This window comes from Macrosteles quadrilineatus, unplaced genomic scaffold (genome assembly GCF_028750875.1).
Source record: "Macrosteles quadrilineatus isolate MER2022 unplaced genomic scaffold, UCM_ALF_1.0 Scaffold_1__1_contigs__length_201487025, whole genome shotgun sequence".
NCBI classification, from domain to species: domain Eukaryota; kingdom Metazoa; phylum Arthropoda; class Insecta; order Hemiptera; family Cicadellidae; genus Macrosteles; species Macrosteles quadrilineatus.
In genome coordinates, this window is record NW_026542594.1 from 50137682 (window position 1) to 50157218 (window position 19537).

The 19537-nt window shown below is 36.1% G+C and overlaps 1 protein-coding gene across 3 annotated transcripts in view; it reads left to right on the forward strand.

Annotated features, from left to right (window-relative positions):
* The window catches only part of LOC128983000 (protein abrupt-like), a 93386-nt gene extending 74307 nt beyond the window's left edge, over positions 1-19079 (forward strand). For all 3 annotated transcript variants that reach the window (XM_054402116.1, XM_054402117.1, XM_054402118.1), the window contains one exon: positions 18476-19079. In XM_054402116.1, the coding sequence (XP_054258091.1) occupies positions 18476-18696 (221 nt within the window). In that variant the 3' untranslated portion in view covers positions 18697-19079. The remainder of the gene's footprint in view (positions 1-18475) is intronic.
* Positions 19080-19537: the final 458 nt, after the last annotated feature.

A 19537-nucleotide genomic window follows, 5' to 3' on the forward strand; every position in this document is an offset into this window, starting at 1 on the left:
AAACAGGCAGAAATATTTCGAATTTTATCGTGGAACTGTTTGGCTAGTCTGTGTTGTTTTGTGTACAGCAATGCCAATTCATTGGGAAACTCTGGCGCAGGTTGTTCAATGCGACCATGAAGGCAACAGTCACCAAATGAATTAGGGTGAATTCTGTTCTGCACTCTCTCTTTTAAAAAATGAACAGCACCACAATGAACACATGCGATGTCAAACATTCCCAAATTGCTGTACTCTACGAGGCTTGAGGCAGCGGCTTTATAGGATTGAAGTTGGTTACGCTCAGAATTCTGTCGTATTTCAGCTGTACGACGACGCTGTTCTCGCAGGCGTTGAGCACGCTCGTCTACCACTTCAGCATCCCTGCGGTTGGCATCTCTTTGCCTCTGTTCTTCAAGACGTCGAACACGCTCGTCATCGTCCTCGGCGGCTCTGCGGATAGCGGCTGCTTGCCGCAGTTCTTCAAGCCGTCGAACACGCTCGTCTTCTTCTTCGGCGGCTCTGCGGATAGCGGCTGCTTGCCGCAGTTCTTCAAGACGTCGAACATGCTCGTCTTCGTCCTCGGCGGCTCTGCGGATAGCGGCTGCTTGCCGCAGTTCTTCAAGCCGTCGAACACGCTCGTCTTCTTCTTCGGCGGCTCTGCGGATAGCGGCTGCTTGCCGCAGTTCTTCAAGCCGTCGAACACGCTCGTCTTCTTCTTCGGCGGCTCTGCGGATAGTGGCTGCTTGTCGGAGTTCTTCAAGGCGTCGTGCTCGCTTGTCCTCCTCCTCGGCAGCCCTGCGGTTGACGTCTCTTTGCCGCTGTTCTTCGAGGCGTCGTGCTCGCATGTCCTCCTCCTCGGCAGCCCTGCGGTTGACGTCTCTTTGCCGCTGTTCTTCAAGGCGTCGTGCTTGCTTGTCCTCCTCCTCGGCAGCCCTGCGGTTGACGTCTCTTTGCCGCTGTTCTTCGAGGCGTCGTGCTCGATTCTCCTCCTCCTCAGCAGCCCTGCGGTTGACGTCTCTTTGCCGCTGTTCTTCGAGACGTCGTGCTCGCTTGTCCTCCTCCTCGGCAGCCCTGCGGTTGACGTCTCTTTGCCGCTGTTCTTCGAGGCGTCGTGCTCGCTTGTCCTCCTCCTCGGCAGCCCTGCGGTTGGCGTCTCTTTGTCGCTGTTCCTCAAGGCGAGTGGCACGAGCCTGGCTGTCTTCTGACATTCTTCTTTGCTCAAAATAATTTACCTTTTCTTCCACCATAGATTGACTTATTTGAGCACTTACATCAGAAATTATCTCCAGAGCCCTTATCTTTGCACATCTAATGGGTTTGTTGGAAGTCATCAGCTGTACAAATAAAAAATCTGTATTAAGGTTGTGTTAATTTGTAATACTGCAACATTTGTATCCTAGTCTACTGAGAGTAAAAATTGAAGCATCACCTGGCCAATTTTAGAATATATTCCTATCTACACTTGTTGCGTTATACTTACTCTTGGCATACTCCAATACCAGAATAAGAATAATAATTTATCATAATGGAAAATAAAAATAAATGTATAACAACTTCAACAAACAATACCAGTAGGTCTATTTGTTTACTAGCAACAGTAAAGACTCATGAAAATATATGATGATCCTCTAACCTATATCCACCATTAATGGTTACTTTTTGCAAAAGTTATCTTTTCTATTCCGGTCTTTAGGTACATAAGGCATTTACACTGTCCAAAAATCGAGTAATGCAATTTTTAACCGCATACAATAACAATAATGACAGATTTTTTTGCGTGATTAGAATATTTTTTTAAATTTTCTGTTTGAACCAAACTCATACTTTTCTACAGTACATTAAATGTAATTTCAAATATGAATTAACCACAAAAAGAATGGTTCAACTTTTTAAAATTATTTAGCCTACTGTGGCAATGCGGTTTAGGTATAGTTACTCATACTCACATTTTCATCTGATTGATCTGGTAACATGCGCACTCCATTTGTGACCTGAAATTTAAATATTTGTCTTTTATGCTTGTTGAAAGGTAATTTTAATTGTATCTAAGTGTAAGCTATTTTTCAAAGATCGTAAAATTGGTGACTGATTACTTACCTACTTTATTAGTTATTGGTATTATTAATTTATCACAAAATAATATTTATAAACTAAATAAATTAATACTTTTGAATAATTTTACATTAATAATACGGTTGAGATGATAATAAAGACTCACATTTTGTTCAGATTGAACTTCTAAGACACATACACCAGACCCCTCAGGTCCTTCAGGATCAGGTTCTTTTGCAGCCTGAAATAAAAAAAAATGTTTGATCAAAGAAAGAAAATTTAAGCTCCTTTCTAAAGGTCGTAAAAAATGGTAACTAACCCTATAGCCTACCTCTTCCTCCACAATGCTAGGTACTTACTTACTTTCCGTGTCCGGAAATCAGACTTCGCTTTTCCAGAAATTAGCTACCGATATGGCTTTGTCATTCGCTTGTAAAAGGTAATCTAATGTGGTCTAGGCATGGACATCAGTACATGGCCGGGATCCTGAACAACACCACACGCACACAAGACGTTTTCTTCGTCTTTTAAGAGACCCATTTCTGCATGTTTGTCTTGCATTTTGGTACCTCGACCCTGATTCGGTCTTGAGTCTTCCACACCGTGTAATGAAGGCATCCACCAGGAGCCAGTTCCTCCCTGGCTGGTATGGGAGGGTTGGCCTCCCACCTTTCCATCCGATTGCTCTGAGAGTGATCCATCCAGAACTCGTGTCCGTGATATGAAGCTCTTTTTGGACCGAAGTAAGACTACACTACACTAAGATATTTGTGTGTAGGACAATGCTCAAGACGGTCTCCCCACCATGTCACATTCAACTTACAGCCTGCTTCTCTATTGTTTGGGTGAAAAAGGCACAAACTTTCTGCTTGAAACACTCTTGCTATTTCAATAGAACAAATTCCTGAATGATATTAGATTTTACAAATTTATAATTGGATGCTAGCTCATACAAAACCATTCTTATCTACAGGTTTTGAAGTATTGAAAACTTACCTTAAACTCCTCATGAGCTAGCCTAACTACTAAAATTTATTAGAGGAACTGACATCATTATATTTATTTAACCATAATGACCAGTAAATTGGACAAAAGTTAAGAATTCAAATTTTTTAATTAAACAAATAAGTTTATTCCTTAGTTATCCTACCTTTATAGAATTGTTTTAATCCATCCTAAACAAAATATAACTATTTCAATGTAATGATGTTCACAAAATTGTAAATTGTCATCTAACTTTTTAATGTACCTCACACAATGAGCTATAGAGAAATATAAAATAAGCAACTCTATTCCAATTTCTGTATTCGTGGTGTAAGCTAGTAATGACATACCACACGGATTTAATGTATGTAATTAAATTAATAAAGGTATATATTTTATAACTTACCTGGTCTTCATCAGCTTTGTGACTTTTAAAGAAATTCCCCAACTTCTTCAAACTTCTATTTGGTGGTCGTCCTCTTTTCATGATTTCAGATTTTTTGTTGAGTACATTTCCATCTAGTAACGAATTTTTTGAGGCAAGATGTTTACAAACAAAACTCTATTGTTGATACGTTAATCACAAACATGTGACTTTTAACCACATGTGCATAATGCAAAATTTTTATTTCAGTATTAGTTTTGTAATTATTTATTTCAGTATTAGTTTTGCCATAATGCATAATGACATAATACAATCCAATCGGATTGAGTCGACTCTAGATTTTAAACAAAGTTGGCCACAATAAGAATAAAATATATTCGACTTTTTTCGAGCTAGTGATATAGTAATACACTTTTTACCGTTCTAGAGTTGAGATATATAGTTACCAAAGTATGTGCTTGCATAAAGCTCATACAATAATTGACATAGGCCTACCACTTTTCCATAATTTCATACTACATAAATATTTTACCCTTTTCTTAGGATTTAAGCATGGATAGAACATGATAAAACATAGTCCCTTAGTAGATTTCCCATCCTTATGGAACAGCTGAAGCCAATTTTATTGTTAGTTCCGCCCGGTTTTCTGTAGATGTCGTGTTTGGTTTACAATTTGTTTCTTGTTATTTCAGTAATTTAAACCCTAGTTTAACCAAATAAAACTATCTAATCATAAACAATAACTCGTCCATTAGCTATATAACCAAACAGTGAGACACAAATAATGAGAAACTAACCCTAAAATAATAGAAACAGATTGTAGACAAACACGACATCTACAGAAAACCGGACAGAACTACCAATAAAATTGGCTTCAGCTGTTCCATAAGGATGGGGAATCTAACCGTAGCATTTGAGTATTTTAGATACATTAATCCAACTGCCGCAGACGCTTCCTACACTCCGCACTGCTAGCCTTTACTACAAACATTGTATCCAGTAATCTTCAGCATAATCTTTGCTTAATAGTAACAACTGATGTTTTTGCTTTTGTACTGTATTTTGTAATTTCTAGTATACTGTGGGTAGATGCCTTTATGAACACATGTTTTAACTTACAAGTCTTTTGTTTACTTTTTCCTTGTTATTTAATTCTTCCAACATGGTTACTTAGCAACCCATAAGACTAATGTTAAAAAAATGTGACTTTCAGTTTCATTTTTCTACGTAATTAGATTTTTGTTGGCAGTTGTAACTGTAGTAAACTCGTTTTTAGGCCAAAAATAATCTATTTACAACATTTGAAGAAAATCGTCGGAGCCGTTTTCGAGATCTTGGTGCAAGCAAGCAAGCAAGCATACATACATACATACATACAAGCAAACATTGCTCGTATTAGAGTATAGGATTAAGAATACAACTGTTATATTTCATCATATGACTTGGTTAATAGCCACTTTTTCAAAGATTTCTTAAAAACACTAAATGACCTACTCTGCTTTACAGAAACAGGAATGACATTAAAAATTTCAATTGATAAATAAATAAAACACTTCTTAAACAGGGTACAGTTTGGTATGGGTAAACGTAGAATGTTATGTGCAGTTTGTCTAGTTGAATAATTGTGAATGTTATCAACTTTTGGTCCTGCATTACCACTTAATTTGAAAAATATAGTAAATACTTTAAAAATATATAAATATCTGAAGGGAAGGATATTATGACTTACAAATAAAGGTAGAGAATGAGAATAAAAATTTACATTACATATTAATCTGACAAATTTCTTCTGTAAAGTTATTAAAGATTTTAAATTCGACACATAGGCACCTCCATACAAAGAAATTCCATATTCAAGCTTAGAATTGATTAAAGAATGGTAAACCTGTTTTAAGATGGGAAGAGGACAGCAGTATTTGAGGTGGAAAAAAGATCTAAGTGAGTAACGTAATAAATTCTTTAAATTATTTACGTGCATCTTACATGATAGATTTTCATCCAAAAGTACACCTAGATATTTGGTAACATTACATTGTTTTATAGAATCACATAAGCAACTAGTTTTATTACAATCTGTTTTATGGAAAATTAAAGGTGCGTTAAAAACGTTTGACTGAGATAAAGAAAAATTAATAAAGATTGTTTTAGGAACATTTAGACAAAGAGTTTGTTGCAACTGAACCAAAGTAATATTTTATGTAGATCATCCTGCATTATGTCATGAAGCTCATCTAAAGTGCTTGCACAATATGACAATGCTGTATCATCAGCAAAGGCTGTTAGGCATCCATTCAAAAGACCACTGCACAAGTCGTTGACAAAAATTAAAAATAAAATAGGACCAAGGACTGATCCTTGGGGAACACCCAAGTTAATACTTTGGATACTACTTTTGCTCTTCTTAATTTTAACCAGCTGCCTCCTCCCAGAAAGATATGACCTAAACCATGAAAGTGGTACACCTCTTATCCCTGCTGATTCTAGTTTGTTCAAGAGCAAAACATGATCGATAGTATCAAATGCCTTACTAATATCTAAGAACAAACCAGCTGTTTTATTATGAGTTGTGCTATTTAAGTTTCCGTAAATGTTTGTAAAAAAGTGTTGAAGTGCTAACTCTGTACTAAGGCCTTCTCTAAATCCAAACTGATTTGGTGAAAAAAATCTATTGTTATCTAAAAATCCAGTGAGTCTATTTTTAACTAATTTTTCTAGTAATTTTGAAAGCATAGGAAGCAGTGATATTGGACGGTAGTTCTCTTCGTTACACTTATCTCCTTTCTTAAATATGGGAACTACTGTGGCAATTTTTAAGATGTCAGAGAAACAACCACTAGCAATATTTAAATTGAACAATTCTGTTAAAACTGGAGTGATCTCGTCACATATATTTCAATAATAGCTGCAGAAAGGAACTCATCACCTGTACTTTTGTGCGGGGAAAGAGAACTAGTTAATTTTGCAACTTCATGCTCAGTGATGGGGTAAAAAAAAAATAGAATTTAAGCTATTCACTGTCTTAAAAAATTGGGAATAGACTAACTGATACTGAGGAGAGGGATCTTGACATGAGGCAGCAACTGTTTCAGGAACTTGAATGAAATATTCATTAAAAATATTGGCTACATCTCTATCACTGCTAATAAAAGAACCCTCTTTCTTAAGCAATATATCACAGAATGTTTTGAACCTTGACCTTTTATAATACTGTTTATTACTCGTCATTGCTTCCTACTATCCTTAAAATTATCATGAAACAATTTACTTTTAGTACAATTAGTACAATTACTTTAGTACAAGGAAACAATTTACTCTGTATTGTATCCTTGTATAAGTACGTGAATAAAACATTGCAGGCCTACCCTGCAGATTTATGTACATTTACAATGGAAAAAGTCAAACGTCTTGGTTTGTCCATTGGTTAACGTATATTTGCTATAATTTCCCAACTGGTTGGTAGGCTATATTTACTTTCCTGGTTAATTCCTTTCATAATAATTCCCTATATTCTTTGAGTAAATAACCTATGTAAGTGTGATTTAAATGTGTACATTTGTATTGATAAACAAGTATTTTGCCGCATCAAGCGTTTATTATTTTACTTCTGTTGTCTACAATTATTGCGTATAATCAATTGTATCGTATTGTTACATATAATTTTAAAGAATGGTTATTTGGTATCAGTCCACATATAGCTTTACAATACCTAATCAGTGGGTATGCACACCTTTAAGGGATGAAGCGCCATGTGGGGATGGTGGGGGTTGAAGTGTGAAACTGAGGGGGTTGGGGGGGGGGGGGGGTTGCAGATTTAAGAAGCGTGCGCAGTCACATTCGCTCAAACTTGACAAAGCGTGCTTGAAAAAGGTTCTTGGCTCGTTCAAGGCACATACTAACGAACACATAGCTTCGTGGCTGGATATGTGTAATATTAAAACAAAATAGCATCATTTTAAAATGTAATCTTAAATTGTAAGATAGTTATTAGATAAATTGTACAACTAACATATGTAGCTCGAGCTCTCGTTGTTCATCAAGGCACCCAGTGGGAAGTGTTGGAGTAAATAACGAGGTTTGAAAAGATTACAGAAAAACGATGGTTTATTAAGCAAAAGAAATTTAGATGCCAATTACACTTTTAAGGATTACACTTTATACTACACTATACTGTTACTGTTACAATTTAGATACTTTTACATCCATTTTAATAGTTATAATAATAATAATACCAGAAGGTCATCGCGAACGCGAAGGGAGAGAGAGAGAGAGAGAGACGCACTAGGGTTACGGTCAGTTATTCACGACACATGATGGAGAACGACTGAGAGTGTTGCATGGGCTCCACCCGGCAAGGCGGAAGTAGAGGAGAAAAAAGAATGTTAACCGTTCAGTGCTGCGCTCTATCAAAAACTCTGAACATTGCGCAGCAGTGATACCAACCGCATGCGTTGCGCATGTGTCACGGTTGCGAGCTCTGATCACATATACACCTCTCAACTGAGTTACGATTTATAATATAATTTTGTCTGATGAATGTTGTAACGTTACTAAAATGAATCCATAGGAAACCTGTATTTCCTAATACTTTGATATATGTTGCTAATCAGTTATTTGAGTATACTGTATTATTCCTGATTTTTGTAAAAAGTGAAGTTAATGCCAGTGGCCAAAATTGGGGGCTGGCGGCGTTTGAGCCGTCACAAATACCCTTTTTGAATTTTGAAGAGTGTGCATCTAGCCTCCTATATCAACAGAGTTAACTACCTAGCTCGACAAGTTTACTAATATGAATTGAAGTGGCCTATTTTCAATCCATGTTCACAATTAATTTTGTATCTTCTTTATAATCAGACTTAAGTTAGACATTCAATTTACGCTGTTATATGATAATTCACCAATGGCAAACAACTAATGTACAACTTAACATCATCGACTATCTACAACAGTTAATAAATTTAATATGAAGACTTTTTTAATTATTTTGATTGTTGAAATTTTATTTCTTTAATGGATATTCATTATTCATTATTTTCTAAAATGTTGATTTTTTATATTTACTCAATGAACTATTATTCAAAATGATTTAGTTATTTTTTTAATGTGTTATCTGTTGTGATCATTTATGGCTATATTATGTCCATCACATTCAAGTTTCATGTTACTTTGAAATGAAATGAAATGAAAATCCTTCTTTATTGAGGCGAACTTAGGACCTCATGGTCCTTTCTTACAGTTAACCTCTAAACTTACTAAAGTTACTTTGTTGGCTTATAATGTGTTGTAAGGTTGATTATTTTTTTAATTTTAAACTTATCTTTGAGATGATGTTTAAATTACAAATCAAAGTGTAGGTCTATTTGAAAAGGTTTTTTGCTCGTACTGAATGATGATTTGTATGTAATGTATAACTTATTCAGTCTTTTTCAAATCCTTTTAATTACTGTTATAGGATACTTGTTACATAATTAAATGAAAAATATTCAGCCTATGCTATCTTTTTACCAGTCATGCGGTTTTATTTTCCATCTACCTTCCCATTATCTATGACGTATAAACTATAAATGACAAAATAAATAAGGTCTTTATTTATGAGCGTATCGCTCCCGGGTCAAGGTTTTACTGTGCCACCTACAATAACTAGTATAGTTTATTTCCTATAGGGAAATTTGCTAATATGAGATACCAGGGCCGATTTACCGAATAGGCACGGTAGGCACGTGCCTAGGGCGCAAGGCAATTGGCTTTTTTGGGGGGCGCCAAAAATTTGGAAAATAAAAAAAATTGGTGGTTGTTTGCATGCGATTGTGGCAAACTTCTGATAATCCCTCGCGGCCGTGTAGACATCGTAATCGTCTACCGCGTTTGCGGCGAGATTCTTACTATTTTCAGCGGTCAGGTCGTTTAGACATATTTATCGTCTTCCATTATCGAAGCAATATATGAGCATATACCGCGGTCGTGAGGAGATTATCATCGTCTACCGTGAATGAGGCAAAATTCTGATCTTTTCCGCGGTCGTAAGGACATTATCTTCGTCTTGCGAGATCGCGGTCAAATTCTGACCACCCCTCGCGGACGTGAAGACATCATTATATCGTCCCCCGCGGTCGTGTGAACAAATTAATCGCCTCCCACGATTGTGACAAAATGGTTATCATCTCCCTCGGTCTTGTGGAGATCATCATTCTCTTCCGCAAATTAGGCAAAGTACTGAACTTTTCCCGCGATCATTATCATCCATTATCATCGTCTTCCGTGATCGCGGCAATATTCTGATCATCCCTAGCGGCCGTGTAGAAATCATTATTGTATCTCCCGCGGTCCTGTAGACATCGTAATCTTCTCCTGCGATTGTGGAAAAATTGTAATCATCCCCTGTGGACATATGGAGATCATCGTCTTCCGTGAATGAGGCAAAATTCTGATTTTTTCCCGCGGTCATGTGGACATTATCATTGTCTTGCGCGATCGTGGCATAATTCCGATCGTCCCTCGCGGCCGTGTAAATCATTATTGTATCTCCCGCGGTCCTGTAGACATCGTAACTGTCTCCCGCGGTTGTGTATACATGGTAATCATCTCCCGCGATTGCAGCAAAATGTTAATCATGTTCCGCAGTTGTGTGGAGATCATCATCGTCTTCCGCGATCGCGGTAAAATTCTTGCTGTTTCGCGCGGTCGTGTGGACATTATCATCGTCTTCCGTGATCGTGGCAATATTCTGAATATCTCGCGGCCGAGTGTAGACATATTATCGTCTCCCGCGATCACGGAAACTGTTGTCATGCGCGATCACGGTAATTTGAAAACTCCAGGTAGAAATACAAAATTCACACATAATTCCCGGTTCATAAAATTCCCGCATGATTGCCGGTCGGTGGACACCCTTTGCAAAGGGGCGCTACTATTAGTTGTGCCTAGGGCGCTAACAGGGTCAAAAACGGGCCTGGATACTACGAGTTGATTCAATTCAAGTCTATTTAATGCATCAAATGTGAAATAGATAATATTGGGAAATTTTGTATGAAGATCTTAAAAAAATAATTGATAAAATTGAAAGCTACTTCACACACTGGATAAATTAGTTCACCATTGCAAACTTTATTCCGTTTGATATTTTTATTAACAAAGGTGTTCTTGTCTTTTTCGTGATCCACTAATAATATGCACTCTAATGCGTTCACAACAGAGATACACAGTATACACAAAAGTACAGAATTTAATCATGACATGTAATATGCTTTAACTTAATGAAAGTACAGGTAAATTAAGTATCGCAACGTAAACAATGTAAAGCGTAAATATTTCATGACGGTTTGATAAAAAATGTTCACTCATATGTGTTAAAATTTTCATAGCATGAACTAACATTTCAGAATCCAGACAGAAAACGCAAAACTTGTACAGTACGGTATGACATAAATTAAATGTAACAAGACTGTAAGAAATAAGATAGAACAACAACGATAATTAAGTTAATAGTGATGTGCTTGTACCTAAAAATGATTGCATTTGCAATTAATTAAATCCGTTATGTAAGGCGAAACGTTTTTAATCTCACTTGGTTTTGGATTTTCTTACAGAACGTGATCGGAAATGGTTTGCAGTATTTGTAAACATCATTTAATGTAAATATATCAGTGACAGCTAGATAAAATAATCCATCCAAACAGATGTTCGTTATTTCATAGATGTCGTATTCTACAAACGGATGATTAGTATTTGATAAAGACGTGTGTGGTAGACATAGGGAGAAAACTTGACAAAAATCGCACAAAATTGGGTTTTAAACGTCATCAGTCAGGTTATTTCAAGTGTAGCGATGCATATTTTAATGGCTAAATACACTCTCGCCAATGCAGTGAATACAAAAAGAAGCTATTTGAATCCCTATCGTATTTCGTATTCGTATTTCAGGAGAAGACCTCTTGTTCATTTTTACATGCAAAGACTATGTAAAATGCCTTCTGGGTCATGACAAACAGACAGAGAGAAAGTGAGATAACACGTTAAAAGCTTTTTTAAAGTATAAATGCAAACATAACCGAAATATACATAATTCTGAACAATGTACAGACAAAACTCTAATTTTATTTCTAGATATTTTATATACACAACCTTCTGATTAAGTGTATTTTTTTCACTTCTATAAACAATTTTCTTTCTCATGACGCTTGATGAACGACTTATACACCTAATAACAACTTTCTTAAATAGACTTAAATAGACAATCCTAATGAACTACTGTTGCAGTACCCTAAACAACCATGGGCGAATATTTCTTACTTTACTGTTACACATGTTTGAAATTTACATCTTGCATAATATACTACTTTGTGCCTGTTGGCTACTATGAATTGTTCGGATTAATTTCAGATATTAAACTTTGTTGATATACACAAGGTAAATTTACCTCCATGATACCCATAATTATACACCGGTACCATATTACCACACTACAAATTTAAGTCTACAATATACGGTACGTAGGTTTATCCAAACAAACTATCAAAAACCCCGAATAAAATTGTTATTTGACTCAATAGTCAATGGAAATAAGCGAGTCTCAACTTCCGATGCAGTTAAATAACACAATGGCAGAGGAATGTGCGAGACCGAGGACAAGGTCATGGGACGGTTGCCATAGAAACTTACAATAGCGCGCCAATAACTACAGTACGACAAACTTCGGACGGCGGATTGCATAAACAAACATGCCGCGTGTGTACTGCTCGACGGAGCTAGTACTTTCGGTTGGCAATACTGGCTTCTAGCCTCGAGCGACGTGGTTTGACCATGAGAAGCGCCTCAAACTCCTGGGTAATCCCGGTTAGCTCCTCCCCCTCTGTCCCCTACCCCCACTTAAAAGACGAGCAAGTGGTTTTGTCGGTAACGAAATAACTTGTTGACGTACTGGTTTTCAGTATTTATCTGTTTGTTTAAAAAAGACGGTCTAGTGGCCAGACGACCAAGTATCTTGTCGGTCTACTGGTAGGCTCCCCTAAGTTACTGCAAGTAGTATTACCGGTACTATCCTTTTGTAAAATTTAAAACATTGTTTGGCCTGTGTTCACTGTTCATGTGTGGTTACGTTTGGGTGTGCTGATCTATCCAAAATATCACTTTTATTTCATCTAAATATCTTATAGTTTGAATAAATGAATAATGGGAAATTGTACATTGATTCAATGAGGGTGGGTAATTATCACGGATATTAGAACAGATAACGGAATGGATAATAAACATAGAAAAATTATGTCACTAGGTCTCTAGCGGGTTTACTTTTTTAAATTTCTTCTACCAGGTGACAAGTTTTTTTTCTAAATGAATATTATTTTAACAAAACATCAATTTCAAAATAAACTATTATATCTGTCTTCATGGATAGGTTTCCACGGTCGTCACTTATATATATATAATCTTGGTCTTCGGGGTACGACCCCGCGTCCTTAGGCTATGTACACTATGTACAGAAACTACCGACGTTTCGGCCACATAACAGTCAGCCATCTTCAGGGTGAGCGAGCACTATCACCGTAGTACAGAACTCAACTGGCACAGGTGGGCCGGGTTCGTAGGTTATTATTACCCTCTTGATGGTGGTGGTGTTCTGGAACTTTCCACTCCGTTCCAGCTCCACTGGACTCCGGCCGCTTCTAGAACACTCTCTGCTTTCTCTGGCGTGCGGGGAATGTTGAATATCCGTTTTGCTCTGTATTTTTAGTTTACTTAAAATCGGATTCCATGTATTACTTAAATCTATTCCGTTATCTTTGTTGAAATTGTCAGCATGTTTCCTAATTTCTATAGCTTCTAGAATCTTTCTTTCAAAATACTTATCGGAATGTGCCAAAACTTTTACATTATCAAACTGTATTGCATGTTTAGTTTGGAAGGAATGGTCAGCAATTGCCGAATGTTCTACATCCAGAAGTTTTGTGCATCTTATATGTTCTTTTAATCTAGTCAAGACCAATCTGCCAGTTTCACCTACATAACATCTGCCGCAGCTACATTTTATATGATATACTCCAGAAACTTGTAGTGGAAATTTTTCTTTGGTGGGACGTAAAAATTGTTTTATTTTTGTTGGAGGTTTAAATACTGTTTTTATGTTGTGTTTTTTCAAAACCCTGCTTATTCTTTCTGTCGTGCCTTTGACGTAAGGTAAAATGGCATAATCCTTCTTTCCTTGCTGTTCTGTAGATTTTCTTGATTTTCCCTGTCTATTTATAGCTTTCTTAATATCTTGTTTCTTGTAGCCCTTTGAGTAAATGAAGATTCTCTGATTTTTGTTCTCTGAATCCGAAATGTTGAACGCTCGATTTGCCAAAGTGTTAAGAACTGTAGTCTTCTGTAACGGGTGATGATGCGATTCAGCATGAAGGTAAAGATCTGTGTGAGTTTTCTTCCTATGTACGGAATGGCCTAGGCTACCGTCTGGCTTCCTAATTACTAAAACGTCTAGAAATGGTAACTTCCTGTTGTCTTCTACTTCCATTGTAAACTGAATTTTTGGGTTAATAGAATTTAAATGTTGGAGAAATTTGTCCAAGGTGTGTTTTCCGTGAGGCCAAATCACAAAAGTGTCGTCCACAAAACGTAAGAAGACCTTTGGTTTTAGATCTATGGTATCCAGGGCTTTATTTTCAAAGTTTTCCATAAACAGGTTGGCTACAACTGGTGATAGTGGTGATCCCATAGGTGTTCCATCTATTTGTTCATAAAATCTCCCATCGAAATAAAAATATGTGGAGCGAAGACACAACTCTACAATTTTAGCCAAATCTTCTGGTAACAGTTCTTGTATTATTTTAACAGTATCATCCAGGGGAATTTTTGTGAACAGAGAAACTACGTCAAAACTGACTAAAATGTCGGTAGGTTCAAGTTTGATGGATTGTATTATGTTTATAAAATGCCGGGAATCCTTGATGTGTGTTATTGAAGTTTTTCCTACATCCTGACTCAACATCTTGGCTATGTAGCGGGCTGTGTTGTAGGTCAGTGAGTTGATTGCACTGAGGACGCGGTCGAACCCCGAAGACCAAGATTGTATATATATATTATATCTGTCATTGTTTATACTTTTCTTTGTTTAAATATTTATTTGAGCAATTACTGTAGTGACATTTATTTAAAGGATAGGTATGGACGGTTTATTTGATAATGTCAGAACTATGTCGGCATACCATATTTTTGCTTTGGTAAAGCAAATGTAAATTTTTGGAGTGGTAGGTCTCTAGAAAACTATCCAATGAGCTGCAGTGTGTCAGTAGAAACCAAATTTGATTCATACCATACCATATTATCCCAGTAGTAGGCCTACTGTATGGTTCAGAAACTTGGGCCCTGAACAAAGAACCAAAAAACCTTATTGCTGGGTTTGAGAATAGAGTGCAGAGAAAATATACAGGCCATTTCAAGATAGCGGTGGTTGAGATACGAAAGAACAGAGAGCTAAAAAAGTTTAAACACCCAGGTATATCATGGGTGCTTTCCAGAAGTAAAAGGCTCGGATGGACAGTCTATGCGTGGAGGAGAGGAGATACATATACTTAAATTAAATGTATTCCAAGGAGTACCACAAGTAAGACGGCCACTTTGGAGGACCTAGCAATGAAAGACTTCTACAGACTGGGATCAAAATTATAAGAGGCAAGGGATGGAAGAAAACGGGAAGCCATCATCCTCTTAAAGTTTCAGTGGCCACTGAGGTAAAATAAGGTTCTATGTAAACTGATAATATGCAATGGAAGGTAGCGTAGCTACTGTGTTTCAAACCAGTAACCAGTGTGTGTGAATCAACCGCCAATCTTACTTCAAGGCTATTCAAATCAACACAATTACGTTTTATTGTAAAATTATATGATGATTTATATGTTGTTCACGTGATATTTGTTTACAAGATTTTCATCTATTATGACCAATTAATAAAAAACTTATTAAAGGGTTTGTATTCATTGTCAAAACTGCAAGAATGTTTCTTCTGCACGTAAACTAGCTGTTCTGAATTATATTCAGTTTTAATTTAGGCTACCAATTGGTTCCCGTACATAAGATGGGCCAAAACCTAGTTTATTTAATTTCAAAATAAATAAATGTAATTTTATTAGCTAGACTTGACCAATGCAAAATTTGTGTTAATCTGGCAGAATAAAGGACTTTGACTTTGATTTCTTTGGTAAAACCAATGGACGAATTTGTAATCTAATAAATTGTAACCGTGATGTCCTCGACTCCAGTTTATTCTTTAGCTCCTTTGGAAAAAGAGCTATTTTACCCCCAAACTGTAAGCATTTAACACAGAAGATTTTGTTAATAGTATGGAAACAAGTTCTTTGAGACCGTTAATTTAAATACCCTCGCCGCAGCAAACCTGCCGACTAAGCGAATTTCCATTTGTCGGAATTGATTTTCAATTGAATCTATTTAAATAAAACGAGATGTTAGCCCGTCCTACGTACGGGAATCGAGTAGTCAATTAAAACTGAATATGATTCAGAACAGCTAGTTTACAACTTGGTGGCCGATTCACACACACTGGCTTTGAGTACAGTAGCTACATACCACCTTCCACTGCATAGGCCTACTATCACTTACCGTACCTTATTTTACCACCTTGGCCACTAAAACCTCTAAAATGATCCTGCCTCCCCGTTCTCTTCTATCCCCTGCCATTTCTGGATGACAGGAAGACAGTAAGATACCAGTCTGAAGATGTCTTTCATTACTTGGTCTTCCAAGTGGTCGTCTACCTTGTAGTACTCCTTGGAATACACTTTTAAAAGTTGAAGTATCTTCTCTCCGCCATGCAAAGCCTGCCCAGCCCATCCGAGATTCAAGCCTTTTGGTCTACTTTTGGAATGTACCACTTTTTTAAATTTCTGAATCATACAGTACTACTGGGATAGTTATGATATGGTATGAATGGATTTTGGTTTCTACTGACACCCTGCAGCTTACTGGTCAGTTTTCTGGAGACCTACTACACCGGTTGACATTTTCATTACGAATAAAATGTGTACTGTATGCAGTCATACTTATATTCAAACTTCTAGAAAAAGATGTATCAACAGTAAACCACTTATATCTTAAAGGATTAAGCACTTACACTTAGGCTAGACGGATTGTATTTATGAAAAAACTTGATTATACGTTTAAAATGTTTAGTTCAAAATTACACAATCTCCTGATAACATAATATAGATCTTTTACGGTAGAAAATAAACTGCATTTTAAAAGTAAAATAGTGTTTAAGCAAACTCTGACGATCAATATTTTTGTATACAAACAACTTGTAACATAAACATTTCAATGACAGTTAGAAACCAGCTGTTAGTTAAACCACCACTAAAACGACTTTAACTCGTCCGTCGGCTGCTAGACTTTTTGAAAATTAAAACTTAATTTCTAAAAAACTGAAACCCTAAACTAAAATTATGGCTTCGACATTCCCTAGTTCTCAAAATTATCTTTCTTTCAACACAAAAATCATAAAAATCCGTCAAGTGGTTGATTCAGAATCGTGAAATAAAAAAACCCTGTTTCGTTTTAATATATAGGATAAGGTTTAACGAGTACCTAGGTTTGCTGCTACAAGGAAACTGTTAAAGTGGGGTTTTTTTAGTAAAATATTAATAGCTTAGTAAACAATAAATAAATTTGCCAAGTTTTATCAAAATATATCCATAAACAAGCAAACGACAACATTTTACAATTTTCTCCATAAGAATAACAAGGGAATTTTAAATTTACATTTTTTTAAATTTTCTCCGCTACCAATAATTGTACAAAAACACTTTGATATACTAAATTATTTGTTTTTTTAAGCTCTTTAATAAGGTCTAGAGAGAAATTGGGAAATTTTGTGTTTTGAGGGTCAAAAATGAGAAAAACCATTTTTTACCTCATAAAACCCCCTGTAAAACCCCGTTCCCATGGTCCGATCATGCTGGTTCGCGAACTCATTCAAGTTTATCCCACCTTACACTTTTAAACCAAATTTCATCAAAATCTGACAAAAATTACTCAAGTTATCGCGTTCACGGACGTATATATATATATACAGGGTGACAAAAAAGTCTGGAAACGGTTAAATATCTTTTTAAATAAAACCGTTAGAATATTCTAACCTTTCACATCAACTTACATGAAAATACTTTTTCCAAGCATTATAATTTTTTTACCTCTACCAGGGGACGACCCACGAGGAGTAGGTACATAATCTTTAATGTAAGCATAGGTTGTTATGCACATCATTTTAAGGGTCTGGTCAAGTGGAGTTCATTGCCGGAAACCGCGTCAAAAAAGGTTCATCCGTTACGAAATGGCGGCTGTCCAAAGTTCTTGTGGAAAATACCCGCACAGGCCTTAGTATTGGTAAATACTCGTATTAAACATTAGCTTGAGAGCTGAAACTGTATTTTAAAGTCAACTAGCTCATAGACTAATATTATAAAATCTTCAAAACAAATTTAACCGTGTTTCAGATTTCCCGGCTAATGTTGAATATGAGTATTTACCAATACTAAGGCCTCTGCAGGTATATTCCGGACAGCCGCCATTTTGTAACGGATGAACCTTTTTTGACGCGGTTTCCGGCAATGAACTCCACTTGACCAGACCTTTAAAATGATGTACATATCAACCTATGCTTACACATTCAAGATTATGTACCTACTCCTCATGGGTCGTCCCCTGGTAGAGTTCAAAAAATGGTAATGCTTGCAAAAAGTAGTTATCATACATATAAGTTGATGTGAAAAGTTTGAATTTTCAAACGAATTGAGTTAAAAAGATATCAAGCCGTTTCCGGACTTTTTTGTCACCCTGTATATATAAATCTATATATATATATATATATATATATATATATATATACATATATAAACATATATAAAAATTCGAACAAATGGTATTTTTGGCCTCTGGGGACATCAAAATGAAAAAGTAAATCGGTCCCAGGCCTAGGTCTTACCGTGCCACCTACGGTAATAGCTACTTCCCTATAGGGAAATTCGCTAAAAGTTAATTTTTTATTTACTTCTTACTTTGTCTTTGTTATTTTAGATGTCAACAATCAACGAAATGATTATAGTAAAATGAGCCTCCATGACCCTCCACTGTACAAACGCTACTCACCAAGCGTTTTAGAGCAAGCTCTTCTGGACCTGAAGACAGGGAGATTCCAGAGTATAAGGGCATGTGCCAGACATCATGGGATACCAATGACTACTCTGCGCTACCGAGCCAAGGGCAAGACCCAACGGCCGGCCTGGCTAGCTCAATAAACCAGCCAGAAACTCAGTTTGTAATTACACCATTATTACCCTCAGACACTATTTTAGAAAAAAAATGTGATTGAAACAGTTGACAATAGACATTGTACAACATCTGACTTACATCATAGGACCGGTACACAGTTCATTAAGGAATATTTGTAGACTAAGAAAATCATCATGATAATTGGTATTAAGAGATTTGAACCTTTTTGAATGCAACTAAGATATTAGGTACTTAAAATTGTGTGTGACTATTTTTTGTAGCTCTCTGATGTCACGAGCTGTGTTAACATATACAATACTTAACTCTATTATTGTTGTATTTTAGTATTGTTTTCAAAAAATACTGCCAATAAAACATGCATAAACTGAAAAGTTAAAAAATAAATACCGTAGAGTGTTGCTAGAATTTGGAATTTTTACCCTGTTATTATAGTAATGATATAAGAGCTCACCCCGTGGTCGAAAACTTGACCAAAAGTATGTATTTTGCAAACTTCTCCATTTTTAATCCACGCTCTAAATAAATCATGTGATTGGAATTTTCTTAATTTGTTTTTATTTTCTGTTTATAACTTATTTTGTTATTATTTCGTCACCAACATGGCAACCCATAAGACCCATGTTAATTTATTTATTTATTTAAAACTAGATGACCCATGCTGCTCTGCAGCGTTAAAACAAATATAATATCCGAGAAATAATAAAATTTACCATTTTTGATTGAGTTATACAGTATCTTGAGCTTAACTGATTTAAACGATCAATAGCTCAAATTGAAGCATATAATTTATTGTTTCTAAAACATATAAAAAACATGAACAATACTGGAGCTATTGATTTTTAATCA